The 22,339-nt window shown below is 44.5% G+C and overlaps 1 protein-coding gene and 1 non-coding gene across 2 annotated transcripts in view; both read left to right on the top strand.

Annotated features, from left to right (window-relative positions):
- Positions 1-22,339, top strand: part of QARS1 (glutaminyl-tRNA synthetase 1) — a 56,460-nt gene that overhangs the window by 24,985 nt on the left and 9,136 nt on the right. The window contains exons 8-14 of the mRNA XM_069736365.1: positions 6,037-6,108; positions 7,124-7,209; positions 8,329-8,415; positions 9,815-9,914; positions 12,895-12,973; positions 13,230-13,338; positions 13,524-13,654. Of these exons, the coding sequence (XP_069592466.1) occupies positions 6,037-6,108; positions 7,124-7,209; positions 8,329-8,415; positions 9,815-9,914; positions 12,895-12,973; positions 13,230-13,338; positions 13,524-13,654 (664 nt within the window). The remainder of the gene's footprint in view (positions 1-6,036; positions 6,109-7,123; positions 7,210-8,328; positions 8,416-9,814; positions 9,915-12,894; positions 12,974-13,229; positions 13,339-13,523; positions 13,655-22,339) is intronic.
- On the top strand, positions 14,079-14,210 carry LOC138648508 (small nucleolar RNA SNORA14). Its single transcript, XR_011315121.1, has one exon. It is a non-coding gene; the product is annotated as a small nucleolar RNA SNORA14 (small nucleolar RNA).

The raw sequence follows: 22,339 nt of genomic DNA, 5'->3' as shown, positions 1-22,339 counted from the left end.
CACCCGGACAGATACCCCCAGTGTGTGCAGGAGGGGGCAATCTAGGCATTGCCCGGACAGATTACCCCAGTGTGTGTACAGGAGGGGGCAATCTAGGCATCACCCGCACAGATACCCCCAGTGTGTGTACAGGAGGGGGCAATCTAGGCATCACCCGGACAGATACCCCCAGTGTGTGTACAGGAGGGGGCAATCTAGGCATCACCCGCACAGATACCCCCAGTGTGTGTACAGGAGGGGGCAATCTAGGCATCACCCGGACAGATTACCCCAGTGTGTGTACAGGAGGGGGCAATCTAGGCATCGCCCGGACAGATGACCCCAGTGTGTGTACAGGAGGGGGCAACCTAGGCATCACCCGGACAGATTACCCCAGTGTGTGTACAGGAGGGGGCAATCTAGGCATTGCCCGGACAGATTACCCCAGTGTGTGTACAGGAGGGGGCAATCTAGGCATCACCCGGACAGATTACCCCAGTGTGTGCAGGAGGGGGCAATCTAGGCATCACCCGGACAGATACCCTCAGTGTGTGTACAGGAGGGGGCAATCTAGGCATCACTCGGACAGATGCCCCCAGTGTGTGTACAGGAGGGGGCAACCTAGGCATTGCCCGGACAGATGACCCCAGTGTGTGTACAGGAGGGGGCAACCTAGGCATCACCCGGACAGATTACCCCAGTGTGTGTACAGGAGGGGGCAATCTAGGCATTGCCCGGACAGATTACCCCAGTGTGTGTACAGGAGGGGGCAATCTAGGCATCACCCGGACAGATTACCCCAGTGTGTGTACAGGAGGGGGCAATCTAGGCATCACCCGGACAGATGCCCCCAGTGTGTGTACAGGAGGGGGCAATCTAGGCATTGCCCGGACAGATTACCACAGTGTGTGCAGGAGGGGGCAATCTAGGCATCACCCGGACAGATGACCCCAGTGTGTGTACCGGAGGGGGCAACCTAGGCATTGCCCGGACAGATACCCTCAGTGTGTGTACAGGAGGGGGCAATCTAGGCATCACTCGGACAGATGCCCCCAGTGTGTGTACAGGAGGGGGCAACCTAGGCATCACCCGGACAGATGCCCCCAGTGTGTGTACAGGAGGGGGCAATCTAGGCATCGCCCAGAGAGATGCCCCCAGTGTGTCCCCTCCTAGTACTTGGCTGGTTGGTGCCATGTGGCAGATCCTCGGCAGCTTACACATCAATGTGCTGTGGGTGCAGACGTATTGAGTGGGTGCAGACGAACGTGATGATGATTTTCTGATGCCTCAAGTTGGTGATATTTTATTGGACATGTGACAATTGGCACATATTGGGAACTAGCCGGCTGGTGTGGCAACATGGCGCCACAAATATACAGTGGCTTGTGAAAGTATTCACCTCCTTGACTCTGTGTCTTATTTTGTTACATTACAACCTGTTTAAATATTTGTGCAATCCGGTTTGTGTGTGATGCATCATCCCTAAATGGTTTCATTTGGTGCAGTGAGAAAAATATAGGCATAAATTAAAATTATGGGATCAAAATACTAAAAATTGGCATGTGCATATATATTCACCCCTTCTGCTATGAAACCTCTAAAAATTTTGGGTGCAAGCAATTCTCTTCATAAGTCACGTGCTTAGTAACAGGACGTTCCCTGTGTGCAATCTAAGTGTCACATGTTGGTCAGTTTATACACACTACACTCGCTAAAAGGCCACAAAGGCAGCAACACCATTAACAAGAGGCTCCAATAACCAAATGTTGCGAAGACCAAGGCGATCTCTGGACGCCGCCACGAAGGCCTAGGCGTTCTCCAGACGCTGCTGCGAAGGCCAAGGCGCTCTCCAGATGCCGCCGCGAAGACCTAGGCCATCTCCGGATGCCGCCGCGAAGACCTAGGCCATCTCCGGATGCCGCCGCGAAGACCTAGGCCATCTCCGGACGCCGCCGCGAAGACCTAGGCCATCTCCGGACGAAGACCAAGGCGATCTCCCAACATGTCAGGGACAAAGTTGAGAAGTGCAAGTCAGGGTTGGGTTATTTAAAAATATATATATAAAAATCCAAATCTCTGATGATCACAATCCCCACAGTGTAACATGGAGGTAGCGTCATGCTGTGGGGATGTTTATCTGCAGCAGAGGCAGGGAAAATGGACAGAGTCAAGGGGAAGATACATGGTGCGATGTACAGGGATATTCTTTAGCAAAATCTGTCAGTGATTTAAGACTGGGACGGATGTTCACCATCCAACAAGACGGAATGACACAAAGCATACTGCTAAAGCGACACAAGTAGTATAAAGGGAACCTGTCACCGACAAAATTGAAGGTGAGCTAAGCCCACCGGCATCAGGGGCTTATCTACAGCATTCTGTAATGCATTCTGTAATGCTGTAGATAAGCCCCCGATGTTACCTGAAAGATGAGAAAAAGAGGTTAGATTATACTCACCCAGGGGCGTTTCCGCTGCGGTCCAGTCTGATGGGTGTCGCGGTCCAGGGCCTCCCATCTTCTTACGATGACGTCCTCTTCTTGTCTTCATGCTCCGGCGCAGGCGTACTTTGTCTGCCCTGTTGAGGGCAGAGCAAAGTATTGCAGTGCACAGGTGCCGGGAAAGGTCACAGAGGCCCAGCGCCTGCGCACTGCATTGCTCTGCCCTCAACAGGGCAGACAAAGTACGCCTGCGCCGGAGCCGCAGCGTGAAGACAAAAAGAGGACGTCATCCTATGAAGATGGGAGGAGCCGGACCGCGACACCCATCGGATCGGACCGCAGCAGACCACCCACCCAGGTGAGTAGAATATAACCTGTTTTTCTCATCTTTCAGGATACATCGGGGGCTTAACTACAGCATTACAGAATGCATTACAGAATGCTGTAGATAAGCCCCTGATAAGGGTGGCCTTAGCTCACCTTCGATTTTTGGGGTTACGGGTTTCCTTTAAGGAGAAACATGTAAATGTTTTGGAGTGGCCTAGCCAAAGCCCAGAACTTAGTCCAATGGAGAATCTGTGGTCAGACGTGAAGATTTCTGCTCACCAGAGGAGACCATCTAACTTGAAGGAGCTGGAGCAGTTTTGCCTTGAGTAATGGGCAAAAAGTACTGACTTTAGGGGGGTGAATAGTTATGCACACTGACGTTTTCAGTTATTTTGTTCTATTAGTTATTTGCTTCACAATATAAAGAAAACCAAATGTTCACAGCTGCAGTCATGTTCTTTATTTTTATGATTTGTGCTAGTAGTTGAGCAAATAAAACCCCATCATACCTGTATGAACTATCCCCCCCAATAATTATGCACCCCCTTTACAAAGTGCTATAACAGTTGATATGGCCATCATAGAGTAGGAAACCCCCCCTGATTTAGACCCCACTATAAAGGCTGCTATACAGCCGAATATTCTGCCCATTCTGCTTTTTTTTTTTTTTCCATTTTTTTCTGCAACTATTTTTTTTTTTTCTTTAGGCAATTGTATAATTGGCAGTTTCCAAATAAAATCTTGTTCCCTTGTAGAATTTTGGAAAATAGATAAAATGCCACACCACCTCACTTAATTTGCAAAATTCAGCAGTTTAGAAAGAATAATCTCTCTACACGCAGCAGAGCATCAGATCTGGCTGCGCAGCTGTCCATGAAGTTACCACCACTTTTGGTGGGATCTGAGGGGTGGGATCGTGTGATCCCTCCAGTGGCGGCAGTGAGCCTGTAGGGCCGGGGCCGTTTTCTTTTGTGTGTTTTGCCAGCCTGTCTTTCAGGAACATCAAGAAAGGAGATGATTGAGCCTCGGCGAGTGGCAGGGAGGGCAGAGAGCGGCTCTCTATACAGCCCTGTTCATTTTCTTGGAAAGTCTCAGCCAAAACCCAAACATCGTGTCAGTTCTGAGAATCTGCAGATTGTGGGGAAACACACGCAGCTCTGTAGGATGAAATCTCTGTAATCTGTGCCTCACACACAGGATGCCACCAGTCCTTCCTGCAGACACGGTGCGCACTCAGCGGCCACGCTACAAATTTGGGCATCGTCTCTTACAACTAAGGTGGTGGGGGGTTTAACTCTTTCAGTCTGGTTTCCGTCTAGGACAATCTTCCAATGCCAATGGTCCGATCCATTCTTCCATATGGCAGATTATTCATGGATCCTATTGACTTTTAGGTTGCAGTTGTGGACGTCCAGCAATTACAAAACTACAACTCCCAGCATGCCTTGACAGCCCGTTGGTTCACCACTTACAGAAACTGCTGTTATGGACTGATGGCAGCGTGTCATGAGATATCAATGATCCCCAGCCTGCATGCATGCTCGTTCTTGCACATATGTGTACTTTTTCATGCACGCTCACGCATTTGTGCACGCTTATTTTTGCATGCACGCTCATTCTAATGCATACGTTTACTTTTGCATGCAAACATGCGCTCGTAAAGGGGACTTCGGTTTTTCTTATCCTGATTTGTTGCAATGCATCAGCGCGGGAGAGATGTGTCCCAGTGCAGTCTTCTGTGAGAACTATTATCTGAATGTAAATGGAAATTCACAGACCTCCAGCAGTGATGTGCTATTCCTAACTATATACAGATAAATGAACGTATTTTGCGTTTCCTGAGTGGCTTGTGTTATCTATGACCATGATGACACTGCTGTAAGGCTGTGTTCACATTTGTCAGGTACTTCTGCGTATCTCCTGGCTGTCAATCACCGGCTGGCGGCTACTTTTTAAAAGGGGATTGTCTTTATTCTTCAGTGGTCACTGAGCAGTGTACATGTCTGATGTCTTTCACCTCGTAGATCGCATAGTTATGGCTGTAGCATTCTACTACTCTCTGGGGGTTCTGGGCGTCGGACACCCGCTGATCTCGTATGGATGATTTCTCCTTTGGATAATGTCTCAATCTTTCCTGGACAAACTGGAATAATGGTTACCTGCAGCCACCACTAGGGGGAGCTCACTGCATGCCGATGTCATACGCAGCTCCCCCTAGTGGTTGAATATTATTATTGTGCTATGGCTAGACAGTGTACATAAATATATTTGATGAAGGGGTTCTCTGCTCAGTGACTTCACCAGTGGGCAGCTAAGGGGTAAAACAGTGAGTGCATGCTGCTAATTGGCTGAACATGACGAGCTAGAGCCATAACAGGGGTCGTTCTGACATCCAGATCACCAGCATGTCTCTTCAAGTCCTTCTTTCCCATTAGTCCAGACTATTTGAAAATCCGGCACCTGGTCCCATTGATACGTATATATCATGTAATCTAGGGGTCCGCAGAGCGCACAGGCCCCGGATTGTATGGCTGTTATTTTTCTCTCGTGTGTGTGTGTCATTGTGCCAATACCAGTAATGAGCAGACGGGGGAGGGGGCAATGACGGCCTGTCAGACTCTCCATTTTCGAGGAAAACCCGTGTTTTCATAAGCCGACGGCCGATCGTCCGGATAATAACTGCTCAGTCCCCCGGCTGATTTTCCATGTAGTTCTCTGGTCTTTACTACAAAGGTGAATTATGGGATAAAGAGAAGAAAACCTTTCATAACCACCAAAATGGCTTCTGTTATTGGAACCTAAGGAGCGTGGCGGCACGAGCGGCGGCGTAGACGAAACTGCTGGTTTGTTTACACAGTGCGCACTACAAAGAAAAGCATGCATTGCGGGTCTTCTAGGTTTCCACTTGCTTCATCCTCGGGTCTAATCCTCCGTTGTGTAAAGTAATCTTCCTAATTGGACTTGATGTAATGATTAAAATAGCAGTGAAGTCCTGTGCTGCACTGTGCCCAGAAGTCACGTGCCGTTCCCATGCGAACGTCCGAGCCGCAGTGATGACGGCATCCGCATAACTCCAGGATTCCTAGAAAATCGGGATTTACATTAGCCGGGATTTCCTGGAAGTCTCCTATAAGACAATGTATGTACATATAGTATGGGAAGGAGGCGCAGCAGCGCCGGCCGATGGGCAGCAGAGGAACTGCAGCTCGTGCAGATCAATGCATCCGATTCTTAGATCTGTGCCGCGCAGCTATGTTGGTTCCATATAATAGATTTTCCTAATTTTGCAGGAGAGACAAAGCTAGAATCTGCATCTCTGATGGAGCAACTCAGAGGAGAGGCCTTGAAATTTCACAAACCTGGTAGGTTTTCTGCAGATACAAATCTGGACAAGCTGTGCTGTATTTGTAAAGTGTTAAGTTTCATAGATGAGAAATGAATATTGTTCACGGTTACAAAAAATGTCTGTCCCCCCCCAAATCTTCCCCATTCTGTCCATCAGGTGTCTGATGTTGCATCTCCCTCTATTGTGTATGTCCTATTCTAATGTATAATGTTCTTCTGTCAACAAACTGTCATGTCAACTATGTAATTCCTTTATGATTTTTATGTTTTAAGTCGTGCTGCTGTGATACCATAATTTCCCACGGGATCAATAAAGTGTATCGTATCGTATCGTATTCCCATTCAAATCCCAGTCATTTCAATGACGCTCCCAGAGATCTGAGACCTGATGCCCAGTCTACCCAATCGTGGGCATGAATGTCCCCCGTAAGAATGACACTGAGCTCTGCTGTCTCTATCCGTCCCATAGACACCCGTTGATATCAGCAGGTTCAGCTGACATTAGTCTAATCTGTATCGAGGGGCTTCAGAGTCCCCTCCACTGTCAGTGTTTTTCACCAGTGTGCTGAGTATATTTATCCTTTTTCGGTCCATGTCTCCATTTTTATTATCGCTAAGGCATCTATTTATCTTAACTGCAAAAAAAAAAATAATTTCTCCGCTTTTCTTACCCATTGTACAGTAAAACGCAGACGGATGAAGCTCAGATGGCATCTGTGTGCAGTCTGGTTTTTGTCATGGGTCCATTAAATTGTGTAGGCGACTTTGCTCTGTGACGTGGATCAATAACTGTTATTTTTCTATTTTTTCTATTTTTTTTCTTCGAAACTCAGTCCACTAAAGAGCATTACTAGGTGACCAGCCGCACATATTATATCCGTTACATTCTTTGTCTTTGAAAAATGGTCGTCTGAATGTGGCCTTAAACTTGCGTGTCAAGAGTCAACAGTAATCGTTTGGTTTAATGTTACCCTCGGTGTATGTGGCGGACGATAACTTGCAATTGGTAAAGCAGTTTGTCCTTTTATTTAGGTGAAAATTACAAGACTGAAGGATATATTGTAACACCAAAAACTATGGATTTGCTGAAGAAACACTTGGAGATCACTGGGGGGAAGGTAAAAAAAAAAAAGGCTAACCTATGTAATTAACACTTAAGTGGTGGAATAGAGGAAGACTTAAGGTACCTTCACACATAACGATATCGTTAAGGATATCGTTGCAACGTCACGCTTTTTGTGACGTAGCAACGATCCCGCTAATGATCTCGTTATGTGTGACAGCGACCAACGATCAGGCCCCTGCTGGGAGATCGTTGGTCGCTGGGAATGATCAGGACCTTTTTTTGGTCGCTGATCACCCGCTGTCATCGCTGGATCGGCGTGTGTTACGCCGATCCAGCGATGTGTTCACTTGTAACCAGGGTAAATATCGGGTTACTAAGCGCAGGGCCGCGCTTAGTAACCCGATATTTACCCTGGTTACCATTGTAAAAGTTTTAAAAAAAACAAAAAAAAAAAACAGTACATACTCACATTCTGATGTCTGTCACGTCCCCCTGCGTCCACAGGGTTAAAACTGCTTTCGGCAGGAGCGCTGCTAATGCACGCGCCCCGGCCGAGAGCTTCCCTGCACTGACTGTCAGCGCCGGCAGTAACAGCGGTGACGTCACCGCTGTGCTCTGCTTTATGGCTGGCACTGACAGTCAGTGCAGGGAAGCTGTTGTCCGGAGTGCGTGCATTAGCAGCGCTCCTGCCGAAAGCAGTTTTAACCCTGTGGATGCCGAGGGACGTGACAGACGTCAGAATGTGAGTATGTACTGTTTTTTTTTTTTTTTTCCTTTACTTTTACAATGGTAACCAGGGTAAATATCGGGTTACTAAGCGCGGCCCTGCACTTAGTAACCCGATGTTTACCCTGGTTACCCAGGGACTTCGGCATCGTTGAAGACAGTTTCAACGATGCCGATGTCGTTCCCGTGATCGTTGGTCGCTGGAGAGAGCCGTCTGTGTGACAGCTCCCCAGCGACCACACAACGACTTACCAACGATCACGGCCAGGTCGTATCGCTGGTCGTGATCGTTGGTAAATCGTTTAGTGTAACGGTACCTTTAATTTTTAAAGAACTTCACCAGACTGTTCGGTGAGGTCTCCGTACTCTCCAGGAGCTTAATGTCTTTGTGTTTTGTGTAAATTGTAGAGATCACAAAGGTTTGACCTAAATTGTTTTCTTATAGGTAAGAACAAGATTTCCTCCTGAGCCAAACGGCATTCTGCACATTGGTCACGCCAAGGCCATCAATTTCAACTTTGGATATGCAAAGGTGAGCCATCCTGCCCCGACGCCCGCCTGGGGCTGACCCATATACAGTGGGGCAAAAAAGTATTTAGTCAGTCAGCAATAGTGCAAGTTCCACCACTTGAAAAGATGAGAGGCGTCTGTAATTTACATCATAGGTAGACCTCAACTATGGGAGACAAACTGAGAAAAAAAAATCCAGAAAATCACATTGTCTGTTTTTTTATCATTTTTTTGCATATTATGGTGGAAAATAAGTATTTGGTCAGAAACAAACAATCAAGATTTCTGGCTCTCACAGACCTGTAACTTCTTCTTTGAGTCTCCTCTTTCCTCCACTCATTACCTGTAGTAATGGCACCTGTTTAAACTTGTTATCAGTATAAAAAGACACCTGTGCACACCCTCAAACAGTCTGACTCCAAACTCAACTATGGTGAAGACCAAAGAGCTGTCAAAGGACACCAGAAACAAAATTGTAGCCCTGCACCAGGCTGGGAAGACCGAATCTGCAATAGCCAACCAGCTTGGAGTGAAGAAATCAACAGTGGGAGCAATAATTAGAAAATGGAAGACATACAAGACCACTGATAATTTCCCTCGATCTGGGGCTCCACGCAAAATCCCACACAACTTGTCGTGTTTGGAGGAAAAAGAATACGGAGTTGCATCCATCAAACACCATACCTACTGTAAAGCATGGTGGTGGAAACATCATGCTTTGGGGCTGTTTCTCTGCAAAGGGGCCAGGACGACTGATCCGGGTACATGAAAGAATGAATGGGGCCATGTATCGTGAGATTTTGAGTGCAAACCTCCTTCCATCAGCAAGGGCATTGAAGATGAAACGTGGTTGGGTCTTTCAACATGACAATGATCCAAAGCACACCGCCAGGGCAACAAAGGAGTGGCTTCGTAAGAAGCATTTCAAGGTCCTGGAGTGGCCTAGCCAGTCTCCAGATCTCAACCCTATAGAAAACCTTTGGAGGGAGTTGAAAGTCCGTGTTGCCAAGCGAAAAGCCAAAAACATCACTGCTCTAGAGGAGATCTGCATGGAGGAATGGGCCAACATACCAACAACAGTGTGTGGCAACCTTGTGAAGACTTACAGAAAACGTTTGACCTCTGTCATTGCCAACAAAGGATATATTACAAAGTATTGAGATTAAATTTTGTTTCTGACCAAATACTTATTTTCCACCATAATATGCAAAAACAAATGATAAAAAAAAAACAATGTTATTTTCTGGATTTTTTTTCTCAGTTTGTCTCCCATAGTTGAGGTCTACCTATGATGTAAATTACAGACGTCTCTCATCTTTTTAAGTGGTGGAACTTGCACTATTGCTGACTGACTAAATACTTTTTTGCCCCACTGCATCTCATTCTTAGTTATATTTATACCTTTTGATATATACACACAGGCAAATGGTGGCATATGTTTTTTGCGCTATGATGACACCAACCCGGAAAAAGAGGAGGAGAAATATTTTACTGGCATCAGAGACATGGTGGAATGGCTGGGTATGTAAGTCTATAATTGCTGCTCATGGCTGGAGTACCTTTATCTTCCACATGGTGGTGCTGCGTACCAGAAGGGGTTGTCTACAGTCATGGACAAAAATTTTGAGAATGAGACAAATATTAATTTTTCCAAAGTCTACTGCTTCATCTTTTCTAATGGCAATTTGCATATACTCCTGAATGTCAGAGTGATCAGCTTAACAGCAATTACTGTACTTGCAAAGTCAATATTTGCCCAGAAAATGAACTTTAACCCCCAAAACACATTTCAACATCATTGCAGTCCTGCCTTAAAAGGAGCAGCTAACATCGTTTTAGTGATTGATCCATTAACACAGGTGTGGGTGTTGATGAGGACAGGGCTGGCGATCAATCAGTCATGATAAAGTAAGAATGACATCACTGGACACTTTACAAGGAGGCTGGTGCTTGGCATCATTGTTTCTCTTCAGTTAACCATGGCTATCTCTAAAGAAACACGTGCAGCCATCATTGCACTGCACAAAAATGGCGTAACAGGGAAGAGTATCGCAACGACAAAGATTGCACCTCAGTCAACAATCTATCACATCATCAAGAACTTCAAGGAGATTGCTTCCATTGTTGTCAAAAAGGCTCCAGGGCGCCCAAGAAAGACCAGCAAGCGCCAGGACCGTATCTTAAAACTGTTTCAGCTGCGGGATCGGACTACCAGCAGTGCCGAGCTTGCTCAGGAATGGCAGCAGGCTGGTGTGAGTGCTTCTGCACGCACTGTGAGGCAGAGACTCTTTGAGCAAGGACTGGTTTCAAGGAGGGCAGCAAAGAAGCCACTTCTCTCCAGAAAAAACATCAGGGACCGACTGATATTCTGCAAAAGGTACAGGGAGTGGACTGCTGAGGACTGGGGCAAAGTCATTTTCTCTGATGAATCCCCTTTTTCGATTGTTTGGGATATCTGGAAAACAGCTTATTCGGAGAAGAAGAGGTGAGCGCTCCCACCAGTCTTGTCTCATGCCAATTGTAAAGCATCCTGAAACCATTCATGATTCCAATGGAATCGGCTCACTCACAGTCTTGCCTAAAAACATAGCCATGAATAAAGAATGGTACCAGAATGTCCTCCAAGAGCAACTTCTCCCAACCGTCCAAGAGCAGTTTGGCGCCCAACAATGCCTTTTCCAGCATGATGGAGCACCATGCCATAAAGCAAAGGTGATAACTAAATGGCTCATGGAACAAAACATAGAGATTTTGGATCCATGGCCTGGAAACTCCCCAGATCTTAATCCCATTGAGAACTTGTGGTCAATCATCAAGAGACGGGTGGACAAACAAAAACCAACAAATTCTGGCAAAATGCAAGCATTGATTATGCGAGAATGGACTGCTATCAGTCAAGATTTGGTCCAGAAGTTGATTGAGAGCATGCCAGGGTGAATTGCAGAGGTCTTGAAGAAGGGTCAACACTGCAAATATTGACTTGCTGCATTAACTCATTCTAACTGTCAATATAACCTATTGGTACTCATAATATGATTGCAATTATATTTCTGTATGTAATATAAACATCAGACAAACACCAATAAAAACCAGAGGGCAGCAGATCATGTGAAAATAGAATTTTGGTGTCATTCTCAAAACTTTTGGCCATGACTGTACTCTGAGGGCTCTCGCCTGCAACTCAGTTTGTTGTAAAAGGGGAAAAAAAAGCTTTTTCTCAATCACTAATCTCAATTCATTTGTAGGCTGTAGCACTGACATTACATCAACAGCGCTGCAGCCAATCACTGAGTTCAGCAACTCTGTCTGTGCATGAGTAGCTCAGTGCTCTGGTTGGCTGCAGCTAAACAGTAGAGCCTTTAATTTGCCTAGTTAAAGGGGTTTTCCCCAGCTCAAAAGTTCATTATAATCAATAGATCTTGGAATAATAAAAAAGTTCCACAATAGGATGTTTTTAAATAAAATGTTCCTGTGCCGAGATTATCTTATAAATGTGCTGCCGTGGTGCACTGTGTGATAGCTGTATCTGACCGTGTTATTATCCAACGATCTATTGATTAAAATGAACTTTTTGTTTGTGAGGCAACCCCTTTTAAGCAGCCATATGGAACCTGTGTACATTTCTGATGCGTGGTCCTGGGCTTTAATCCCGGGGTATTGTTATATGGAAGGCTGGTGTTTATAGCTGCTGTAATTTAGCACAAGCAGGTGGGGTGCACAAAGCTATCAGCACTTCTGCCACCTACATAGCGCCCATGAGCACCTTGTAGTGCATAGATTGGCTGTAATGCAGGCAGCGCCCCTGGCACGGCAGAGCTGCTGGATTGGATCGGACACTTACTGATATCAAAAGGGGGATAATTCCCCCCCCCTTCACCGGTGACTCCAATGGCTGCTCCACTTACAGTGGGAAAACTGAAAAAAAAAAAAAAAGGCTTTTTGTTTTAAGATCATGGGGGGGCATGTAACAAACGACAGAGGAATATGAACTAAAGAGAAAATACAATGAAATAAAAAGCACCACCCACACCAGTACAGACAATTTTTATAGACTCTGTTCACATGAGATTATACATATTTAATGTATAAAATTAAAATTTAAAGAATCCCAATAATAAAATAAAAGTTGTATGTAAAAGGTTAAAAAAAAGACCGTTAAATCATAGTTGCTATAAGAAAAAACAAAGGTAATTTAGGACTTTGACAGATAAAGGGTTGATACAGTACTGGGCGGACTGGCTCAGGACTCGCCTTGTGTATGCTGGTTTGCAGTATCTACGGCTTCCTCAGGGGCCGTCCTGGATATCATTGTGTATTGTGATGGGTGCAGTCAGTCTTCTGGATCTTTGGGGAATAGAAGAGCTGCTCTTGGTGCAGATTGGTGGATAATTGGAGTGATTTATCCCTGATGTCAGAAGGCTTCAGGCCTGACCGCGTATTTCAGGATAAAGCAGGGGAGGGTCAGACTTGTAGGATTTAATTTTTTTTTTTCCTGTTGCAGGATACCAGCCGTACACGGTGACGCACGCCTCCGATAACTTTGACCAACTGTACGAGTGGGCGGTGGAGCTCATTAAAAGGTGAATACGGAGAGTAAGCCGAAGTAAGCTTCATGCATAAAAGATAAGGAAAATCTATCCAGTGTCCCCTGTTATCAGCCACTTCAGTCTGACTGTAGTGGCCTTGACTGAGAGGTCGCCATAATCGCCGCTTTACATGAAAGTCTCATCGGTTGTCTGCAGCGTTCTTTACATTTACTCCTTGTATAATTCGTAGTACTGCCCAAATGTTCTACTTATATTAAGTGGTGATCTGTATTTATTTGTTTAATAAAAGGGGTCACGCCTATGCCTGCCACCAAAAAGTGGATGAAATTAAAGGGCACAATCCACCTCCTTCACCCTGGAGAGATCGACCAGTTGAGGAGTCACTGCTGCTTTTTGAGGTGAGGTTTTCTTTTTTTCCCATGGGCGACCATCTACCGCTACACTTCTCCTGCAGGAGATTACAGCTTGGGTCGTCTCTGATGTCACCGTCCCTTAAAGAATATAAAAAAAATCCTTTAGAAATTAAGTGAATATTGCAAGTGTTTTGCTTCAGCCAATAGTGTATAATATTTTGTGATCCCAGGGAATGAAAAAGGGAAAGTTTGCCGAAGGAGAAGTCACACTTAGGATGAAGCTGGTGATGGAGGACGGGAAGATGGATCCAGTCGCTTATCGGATAAAGTACACCCCACACCACCGCACCGGAGACAATTGGTAATGCTCTAGAATTACACACAACGCCGTTGTTATGAGTCCATCATACTTATTCTCCAGACTTTCTACATGTTAAAGGGGTCATATTGTGTTACAGGGAGCAGCGCGTCCGATATGGCTGGAGATGGGGATCATGACTAGAGTTGAGTTTAGCGGATATGTTCGGAATCAGTTGCCGAATCTCAATTTGCCATATTGATGCCCTATTTGTGCCGAATTTGTTTGATGATCGATTCCGAACATATTCGGTCATTTCTACTCTGACTCCAATAAAGTTCTGCAAATATTGCAAATACCATAATTGCTTCCGATCGTAATCGGAACCAAAGTTTGAATAATTTGCTGAACTCTAATCATGGCCTGTCTGTATACCAGAATGTCTGCAGACAGCAGTTTTGGTGCAGAGGGCGTCAATACGTCACTTCTGCATCTCTGAAACCCCCTGGTGTCTCCTGTAGACTGCAGGACAAGAAGAGATGCTACAGAAGACATGAGATTTCCAAACAGCAGAGACTTGTCCTCATCTCGGCTCTATTTCACCTCTCGTACATTATCTGCTCTATTACTCACTGCTTTTAGGGAACCTGTCATCAGCTTTGTCCCATGTGAGATACGACCACCACCTTTCTTTTCCAAAGATTTTATTTGGATTTTAAAATAGCAGGCAAGAAAAGGGAATAAGGGCGGGATAGGATGGGGGGGGAGAAAAAGGGGTAATAAGGGGGAGGGGAAAGAAGGGAGGGGCATAGGGAAAAAATAGCAATGCAACATTATAGCAACAGTGATATACACTTATAGGGTACATAATGTCCAGGTCGTAAGGTTTAAACGAAACAACTGCGAACCAACACATAGACAAATAAACAAACGAGAGATTGCAAGCCAATTAAGGCCAATCATATGTGAGCAAATATTTAACCAGGATTGAACCGTTAGATAGTACACGGAATATACAATTAAATGGTATTGCACCTAGAATTTGGTGGTGAGGGAATTAAGTAATGGGGGACGGAAAGGCCATGTCCCATTTGTTCCATTTTTTGTAAAATCTTGCAAACTGATTGCTAATCAAAGCAAATTTCAGTTCATGTGATCTGTGTTGCTGGACTAGGTGTAGGATAACCTCTGGATTTGGGAGTATTTTGTTTTTCCAGTGGAAAGTGATGAGATTTTTTGCTACAAGACAAAGATGAATAAAAATGGGTTGGAGTGCCAAGTCTAGTTCGTCCAAGTTAAGGGAAAGAAGGGCCATTTGAGGTGTGAGGGTTAAAGTTTTGTTAGAGAGTTTATTGAGAGTGGTAGAGATCCAAGACCAGACTATTTTGACTCTAGGACATTCCCAAAGCATATGTAATAGGTCTCCCTTGAAGCCGCAGTCTCTCCAGCAAAGGGGTGAGGATGAGTTTGAAGGACCGAAGTGTGCTAATTTTGCCGGGGTAAGGTACCAATTACTAATAGTTTTAAAGTATGTTTCTTGAAGTGGGAATGAGATTGTGGAGTTGTACGTTTTGGAGAGAGCTTCTTCCCATTGCTCAGGAGAAAAGGTGGATTTTAGGGTTTTTTCCCAGGTGATCATATAAGGGCTTTTTGACAAACTATCGTCATTGTTGAAAGAGTCATAGAGAAAACCATGACTCCAGAAGATTTTATGGTGAGGATTGAGTAAGACTTTTATTGAGGAGTGGGTAAAGTTCATTTTTGAATTAAGAAAAGCGAGGACATTATCTTTTAAGAGGATGAATTCTAAGAAAAAGGAGTGAGGAACGTTAAAGTTTTTCCTCAGGGATGAAAAGTCTAAGAAATTGGAGCCGTTGTGGATATCTCCCAATTTAGTGATTTTAAATTCTGGCCAAATTGTAGGGAGGGTTATATTAGAGAGACTAAAGATAAGAGTAAGGGGTATGTTTTTAAGAATGGAGAATTTGTGTGTCCGTCTGCTTGGTTTGGAGAATTTACGCCAAGCGTTGAAGTTAGGAAGATGGTTTGAGATTGCTTGAGTGATGATATTACTTAACTGTTTGCCATTATTTAAAAATAATTCCAAGTCAAACCAGGCCGGAGGTTCACGTTGGGAAATCCAATGGACACTTTGTTTAATCAGAAGGGTTTGATAATGGGCAATAATGTTAGGAAGGCCCATCCCACCATTCCCTTTCTTCCTGTATAATGATGAGGAAGAAGTCTTAGCTTTTTTTCCTCCCCACAAGAAGGTTTTGAACAAGGTTTGGATATTTGTTAGGAGTATGACCGGGATAGGCAGAGGGAGGCATCGGAGAACATATAGAATTTTTGGAAGGATATGTGTTTTAAGGATATAATTTTTCCCCCACCAAGAGAGATTTTTTTCTTTAAAGATTAAGCAGTCTTTGCTTATTGAATCTGTCAAATTTCTCAGATTTATCTTCACCATAAGGTGGAGATTGTTACAGAGAGTAATACCTAGGTAAGGAATCTCTCTGTTGCACCAGTTAAGGGATGTTTTATCCTTTATTGCATCCGTTTGTTTAGTGTCAAGATTAAGGGGAAGGATGTTCGATTTTGACTGGTTGATTTTGTAGTTGGATAAATCTGAGAACTTGTCCAGCTCACTAAAAACCTCAGATGAAGAGTTTTGGGGGTCAGTTAAAGTCAAAATAATATCATCTGCGAATAGGCTTATTTTGTGTTCCTTGTGTTGGGTATGGATACCTTTAATTTTGGCATTGCTACGAATGTGTTCGGCTAGGGGTTCAAGAGCCAAGTTGAAAAGTAGGGGTGATAGGGGGCACCCCTGTCTGGTGCCATTTGAGATAGTAAAGGGGTTTGAGATATGGTTGTTGGAGGTTATTTTCGCGCTTGGGTTTGAGTATAGTGCCATAATAGTAGTCACTAGTTTTTGATTAAATCCAAATTTGAAAAGAGTGTGTCTAAGGAAGTCCCAATTTATGCGGTCAAAGGCCTTCTCGGCATCTAGTGATATTAAAGTTGTTGGGGTTTTTGTTGAATTGGCGTACCTGATGGCGTTTATCAATCTCCTTGTGGCGTCTGCGGGTTGTCTCCCATGTGTGAATCCCATTTGGTCGTTGGCCAGAAGAGACGGGAGAAAATTACTCAACCTGTTGGCTAATATTTTGGAGAACAGTTTTATGTCTGTGTTGATGAGGGAGATAGGGCGATAATTGGTCAATAGTTCAGGGTCACCTTTAGGTTTTGGGATCAGGACAATCGAGGCCTCAAGCATTTCCTTTGGAAATAACCCCCGGTCGGCGGCGAAGTTGAATACTTCTGCAAGGTGAGGAGATAAAAGTTTACTGAAGGTTTTGTAATATGAATTATTGAAACCGTCGGGGCCTGGGGATTTGTGGAGGGGGAGTTTGTTAATAGTATCTTCTATTTCAATAGGGGAAAAAGGGTCAGACCTAAAGGCCAAGTCGTCGGTTGATAAAGAGGGAAGATTAATTGAGTTGAGGTAATCATTGATAGCTGACGAGTTGGGTTGGGAAGAGGAAAAAGTTGATTTGATGTTATATAATTTTTGGTAGAAGTGGGCGAATTCGTTAACTATATCTTGGGGGTGGGATAAAATGCCGTTTTTGGAGGTGGCTACTATTCTGTTGATTCTATTGTAAATTCTTTTATTCTTTACCCTGTTTGACATGAACGAAGTCGGTTTATTTAGTGAGGAGTAATATTTATATTTTGAGGATTTTACTACAGCATCATAAGGAGTGGTGATGAGTGACTTGAGATTTTGTCTTAAGGTCAAGAGTTCAGTTTGGAGAGAGGAAGATTGGGAATGATGGGCTAGTATTTCGGATTCTTTATTATGGATTTGGGTTTGGACTTCCAAGATTTTCCTTTTATTTTCTTTTTTAATTTTTGACGAAATGTCAATGAAAGTACCTCTGAGTACAGCCTTGTGAGTACACCAATTGTTGAAAGGATTGGTTGAGGAGGAATTGTTCTCTAGGAAGAATTGGGAAATGGCCTTTTCTATTTTTTGCTTGTGGAAGGTGTCGTGAAGGATGCTGGGTTGCATCTCCACGTATTGGTTTTCTTAAGAGGGGGACCTAATTGAATAAGACTGTGTACTGGTGAATGATCCGAGAAAGATTTTTTGCCTATAGAGATCTCCTGGAGTCTGGGGAGAGTGAACACGTCCGTAAGGATTAGATCAATCCGGGATGCGGACTGGTGAACGTCTGAAAAGAAAGTTTACTCTCTTGACGACGTGTTTAGGCACCTAAAGACGTCGAAAAGTTCGTTTTTAAAGATCAACTGATTTAGGTTATCTGAGGGACTGCGGGTGTGTGAGGAGGAGTCTATAGTGCTATCCGGTGTAATGTTGAAATCTCCAGCAAGAATTAGTTCACCTTTCCTAACCTTGGAGATGGTTTTCATAAGCTTGTTTAGAAAGCGAATCTGGTGACGGTTGGGGCCATAAAGGTTTACTAGGGTACAGATTTGGTCATTGATTTTGCAGATCAAGATGAGGTATCTACCGTTAGTATCTTTATGTTCTTCTATGATTTCAAAAGGAGTTGAAGAACTTATCATAGTGATTACACCTGCTTTTTTCTCGGGACCACAGGATGTAAAAATGTGGGGGAACTTTTTGTGATAGAGGTGTGGGTGATTATTAATCATGAACTTTGACTCCTGAATGCATGCAATGTCTATGTGTGATCTTTCTAGTTCCTTCCAGATGGAGAACCTCTTCCATGGGCTATTTAGGCCTTTCACATTGTAGGAGGTGAGTTTGAAACTCATGATGGGTCTAATTTGGAATAGGTGCGTGGATGATCAGTAGAGAGCTAAGTAACTTGGAACCTGGAACAGATGGATACAATGATATAGACTGAACCAATACTTGAATACAATCGGTGTATATCAACAAAAGAAGCAACCTGTAAAGAGAAAGGCAGATTGTTAACAGTAAACAATAAACATAAGCAGAACACTAATTAATGAACTGCTACTAGACACTCGGGGTATTTCACATGGACGGGTAATAGTGAAACCCAAAGTAGGCATAAAGAGAACCTAGTAGGCAGTGAAGTTATTTCTCATGTTCCAGTATTTTGTCTTGGTCTGGAGATGGAACTTAAGAAGTTGGCGCCTTCCTCTGGGGTGAAGACAGGGATAACTTTGCCCTGGTAGCGGATTAGGAGCTTGAGGGGGAACCCCCAATTGTACGGGATTCCTTTATCCCTGAGGGCAGAGGTGACGCCGGAGAAGGAGCGTCTAGCGTCTAATGTGAATTTTGACAAGTCAGGAAAGACCTTCAGATCACTATACGGGTCCGGGAACGTTTTTTGGTCCTTTAGGTATTTTAGAATTTTTTCTTTCGTTTGGAAGAAGTGTACCCTCAGGATTGTGTCCCTTGGGACTTTGGCTGCTAATTTTGGGGGCCGCGGAAGTCTATGAGTCCTGTCTATCTCAAGGTCAGAAGAGGAGAGGTTTGGTATAGCTGTTTTGAAGATGTCTTTAATATGATCAGAGAGACGTTCTGGAGGAATGCTTTCCGGGATGCCTCGTATCTTTAAATTATTGCGGCGGCTTCTATCTTCCACATCTGAGATTTTAAGCTTGAGTTTGTATACCTCAGCAGAAAGTTCCTCTAAGTCAAAGGACGAGTTAGCTGATTTTCGTTCAAGTTTTTGTAGTCTCTCTTCATGGTTGATAATCTTTTCAGAGAGCTTTTCAAACATTGAATTTAATTTAAGGTCAATCTGTTTACTTTGTTCTTTGAAGTTTTTGTCCATATCCCTTCCCATTTTTTACATTTTTTCAGATAGTTTGGCCAAGTATGAAAGTACGTCTCCCTGTGGCGGTTCGAGACCTACTTTGGATCCCTTTAAAGATGGAAACTCTTCCTCATAGTTATAGCTTGGGGGATTTTTCTTGGCCTTGGATTTCACGGGGGAGGAATTTGGAGAGATATCCTCTGACTCCTTGTCCGAGCCAGATTGTTCGTGTGAAGAGGTATAAACCTTTCCCCATGTTCCTGGAGCATTTCTTTTAAGGCTCTGAGAAGTGTCCATCTCCGCGAGGATCTGGTTGTTTTTACCAGTATTTACGGATGTGCGTTGGGGGTAGTAAGATTGCTCTGTGGGAGTGTTAAGCCTGCGTGGTGAGCGGGATCTGCTTCTATTAGTAGTGGTGGCTCTATCGCTGTTTACTTGGCGTTGTGGGTGAGCTTTGTTGCTTTTTGGTAGGTTGGGGATTTTTGAGGTAGGAGAGGACCCTTTGTTTCTAGTGGTACTCATTCTGGAGATAAGGAGAGGTTTTGTAGGTGTATAAAGCGTTGTCCGGCTTACCCCCCTTGTTTGTTTTAATGTTTCCCCCTTTTTACTTGAATAGTAGTGGTTGATATGTAATAAGAGGTGGCAGGCTTAGAAGATATAGGTTTCACAGCGATTATGGGAAAAAGAGCTTCACCTTTAAGATATAAGCCAGTAGGTGGTGCTGTGGTGCTGAGAGTTACCCAGACCAGACTCTCTAATAGGATTTGTGAGCTTTGGGCTTAGGGTACCGTCACACAGTGCAATTTTCATCGCTACGACGGTACGATCCGTGACGCTCCAGCGTCGTAACAATATCGCTCCAGCGTCGTAGACTGCTGTCACACTTTGCAATCTACGACGCTGGAGCGATTATTTCATGACGTATGTGCGATGTAGAAGCCGTTGGTTACTATGCGCACATCGTAGACGATATATGTTACACCATGCGATCATGCCGCCACAGCGGGACACTAGACGACGAAAGAAAGTTTCAAACGATCTGCTACGACGTACGATTCTCAGCGGGGTCCCTGATCGCAGGAGCGTGTCAGACACTGCGATCTCGTAACTATATCACTCGAACGTCACGAATCGTGCCGTCGTAGCGATCAAAATTGCACTGTGTGACAGTACCCTTATTGTTGTGGCAGTTTAGCTCTCTGTCCCTTTAATCCTGAAGGGAATGAGATTAACCCTTACTTGTATATTAGCACAACCAGGCTGCTCTCACAGACAGTGTGACTGCCCCCTCCTCGGATTCAAGCACTTCTTGGGGCTAGAGGAGTATGAGGGTCTATCAGTGACCTCAGTATATGCAACCACAGCGGCTCCCTGCTAGTAATGTTTATGGTAATGATATATTACTGTTCCTCTTCTTTATCCCCCAACTGTTTATTTATGGAAGACCTCTCCCTGCCTTAAGCACTGATAATTCTACAGCACTGCTCCCTGTCTCGCTGTGGGCGGTGTAATATGGCAGCGTTGTCTGCCTGTTCTTACAGAGCAGCCTTGTAATTAGATCTCCTGGCGTCGGCAGCAGCTGCAGAGATGGAGCGTTTTCACTGCTCCTTTCTGCAGGGCAGGTGTTGGTGGCTGATTCTCTCTTAGCTGCAGCTGGAGAGGCGGGGAGGGATCTCTGTCCTGCTTACTCTGTCTGCGGTGAGGCTCCCTAATCTCCCGGCCAGTGATGCAGGAGTACGCAGGGTTGTGGAGGCTAGGGTCAGGGGAGATCGGTAATACAGTGGCTGTGAATCTAAGGGCTTACCCCAACTGAAGTGCAGCTCCAAAGGGACTGGATCTTTGCCTTTACTTGCGGCGGTGCAGGAGTTCAGCCTTGTCCTTTATACGAGGGCTTCAGCGTCTCCTTTCTTCTCAGGGAAACTCCCTCAAAGTGCAGGAGGATATGTAGAGGACCCCTGTTATCTTGAGTCTCCAGTAGTTGCAGGACTCTTAGGAGAGAGAGGAGGAGGATCCAGGCCACATGTAAAAATTTAGTGCCTGGCTTCAGGCCTGTGAGGAGGTATAGGCCGCAAAGTCCTCAAAAAGTGCCAAAATTAGACTAAAATGATCTTGAAAGATCCAATAGCTTTTTAGGATGGTAATAAGGTGGAATTTAAGCTTAGATGGTTCAAAACCGTTGCAGATTGAGTTAGATTTTGTGGGTTTCACTGGAGCACCCGGTTCCTATGTCCTCATGGTACAAGGCATAGGCCACGCCCCAAGACCACCACCTTTCAACCCTGATATACAGCATTCTATATTGCTCTGTATCTGCCCCCAATCCGACCTGCATTACAAGAAACAATAAACCCATAATCCTATTTCCAATAGGCTAGTTGCACTTCAATTCTTGATCAACACATAATCTGCCTTGGCAGTACAAAGTGACTGAAAGAAGAGCTAGGCAAGTTAAAATATTCTTTATTAAATACAAAAAATGTTAAAACATGAGATTAAAAAGACAGGGAAAAGATGGAAAAAACCTCCAAAATATCAGGGGAGGGCACAGTAAATGGTAAAGAAAAATTATTATGCCTGCTACATGTCCTTGCAATCTGATCTATATCGGCCTGACAACACGCAAACTGAAAGTCAGAGTAAGGGACACATTAGGGACATTGAAAAATCTAAAACAATAGAGGACATCTCACTACTCAAAACTCTGGCGTATCTCACATGGGACAAACCTGGTGATAGGTTCCGTTTAATGTTCCTTGTCGCCACCTATCTGAATTAAATTTTGCCGTTTCCACTGCTTTACCCCTTTACGACCTTGGATTTATAGGTACGTCCAAAGTGGCCTCCCCCTGTTTGCTGTAGCCTCCAGCGATGAGCCCACAACTTTTCTGGCACATGTCAGCTGATTTAATCCGCCCGATCCTCTTGACATGTTAAATGCCGCTGCCAATCTCTGACAACG

Source organism: Ranitomeya imitator, chromosome 8 (genome assembly GCF_032444005.1).
Source record: "Ranitomeya imitator isolate aRanImi1 chromosome 8, aRanImi1.pri, whole genome shotgun sequence".
NCBI classification, from domain to species: domain Eukaryota; kingdom Metazoa; phylum Chordata; class Amphibia; order Anura; family Dendrobatidae; genus Ranitomeya; species Ranitomeya imitator.
This window is presented reverse-complemented; position numbering and strand designations above follow the sequence as displayed.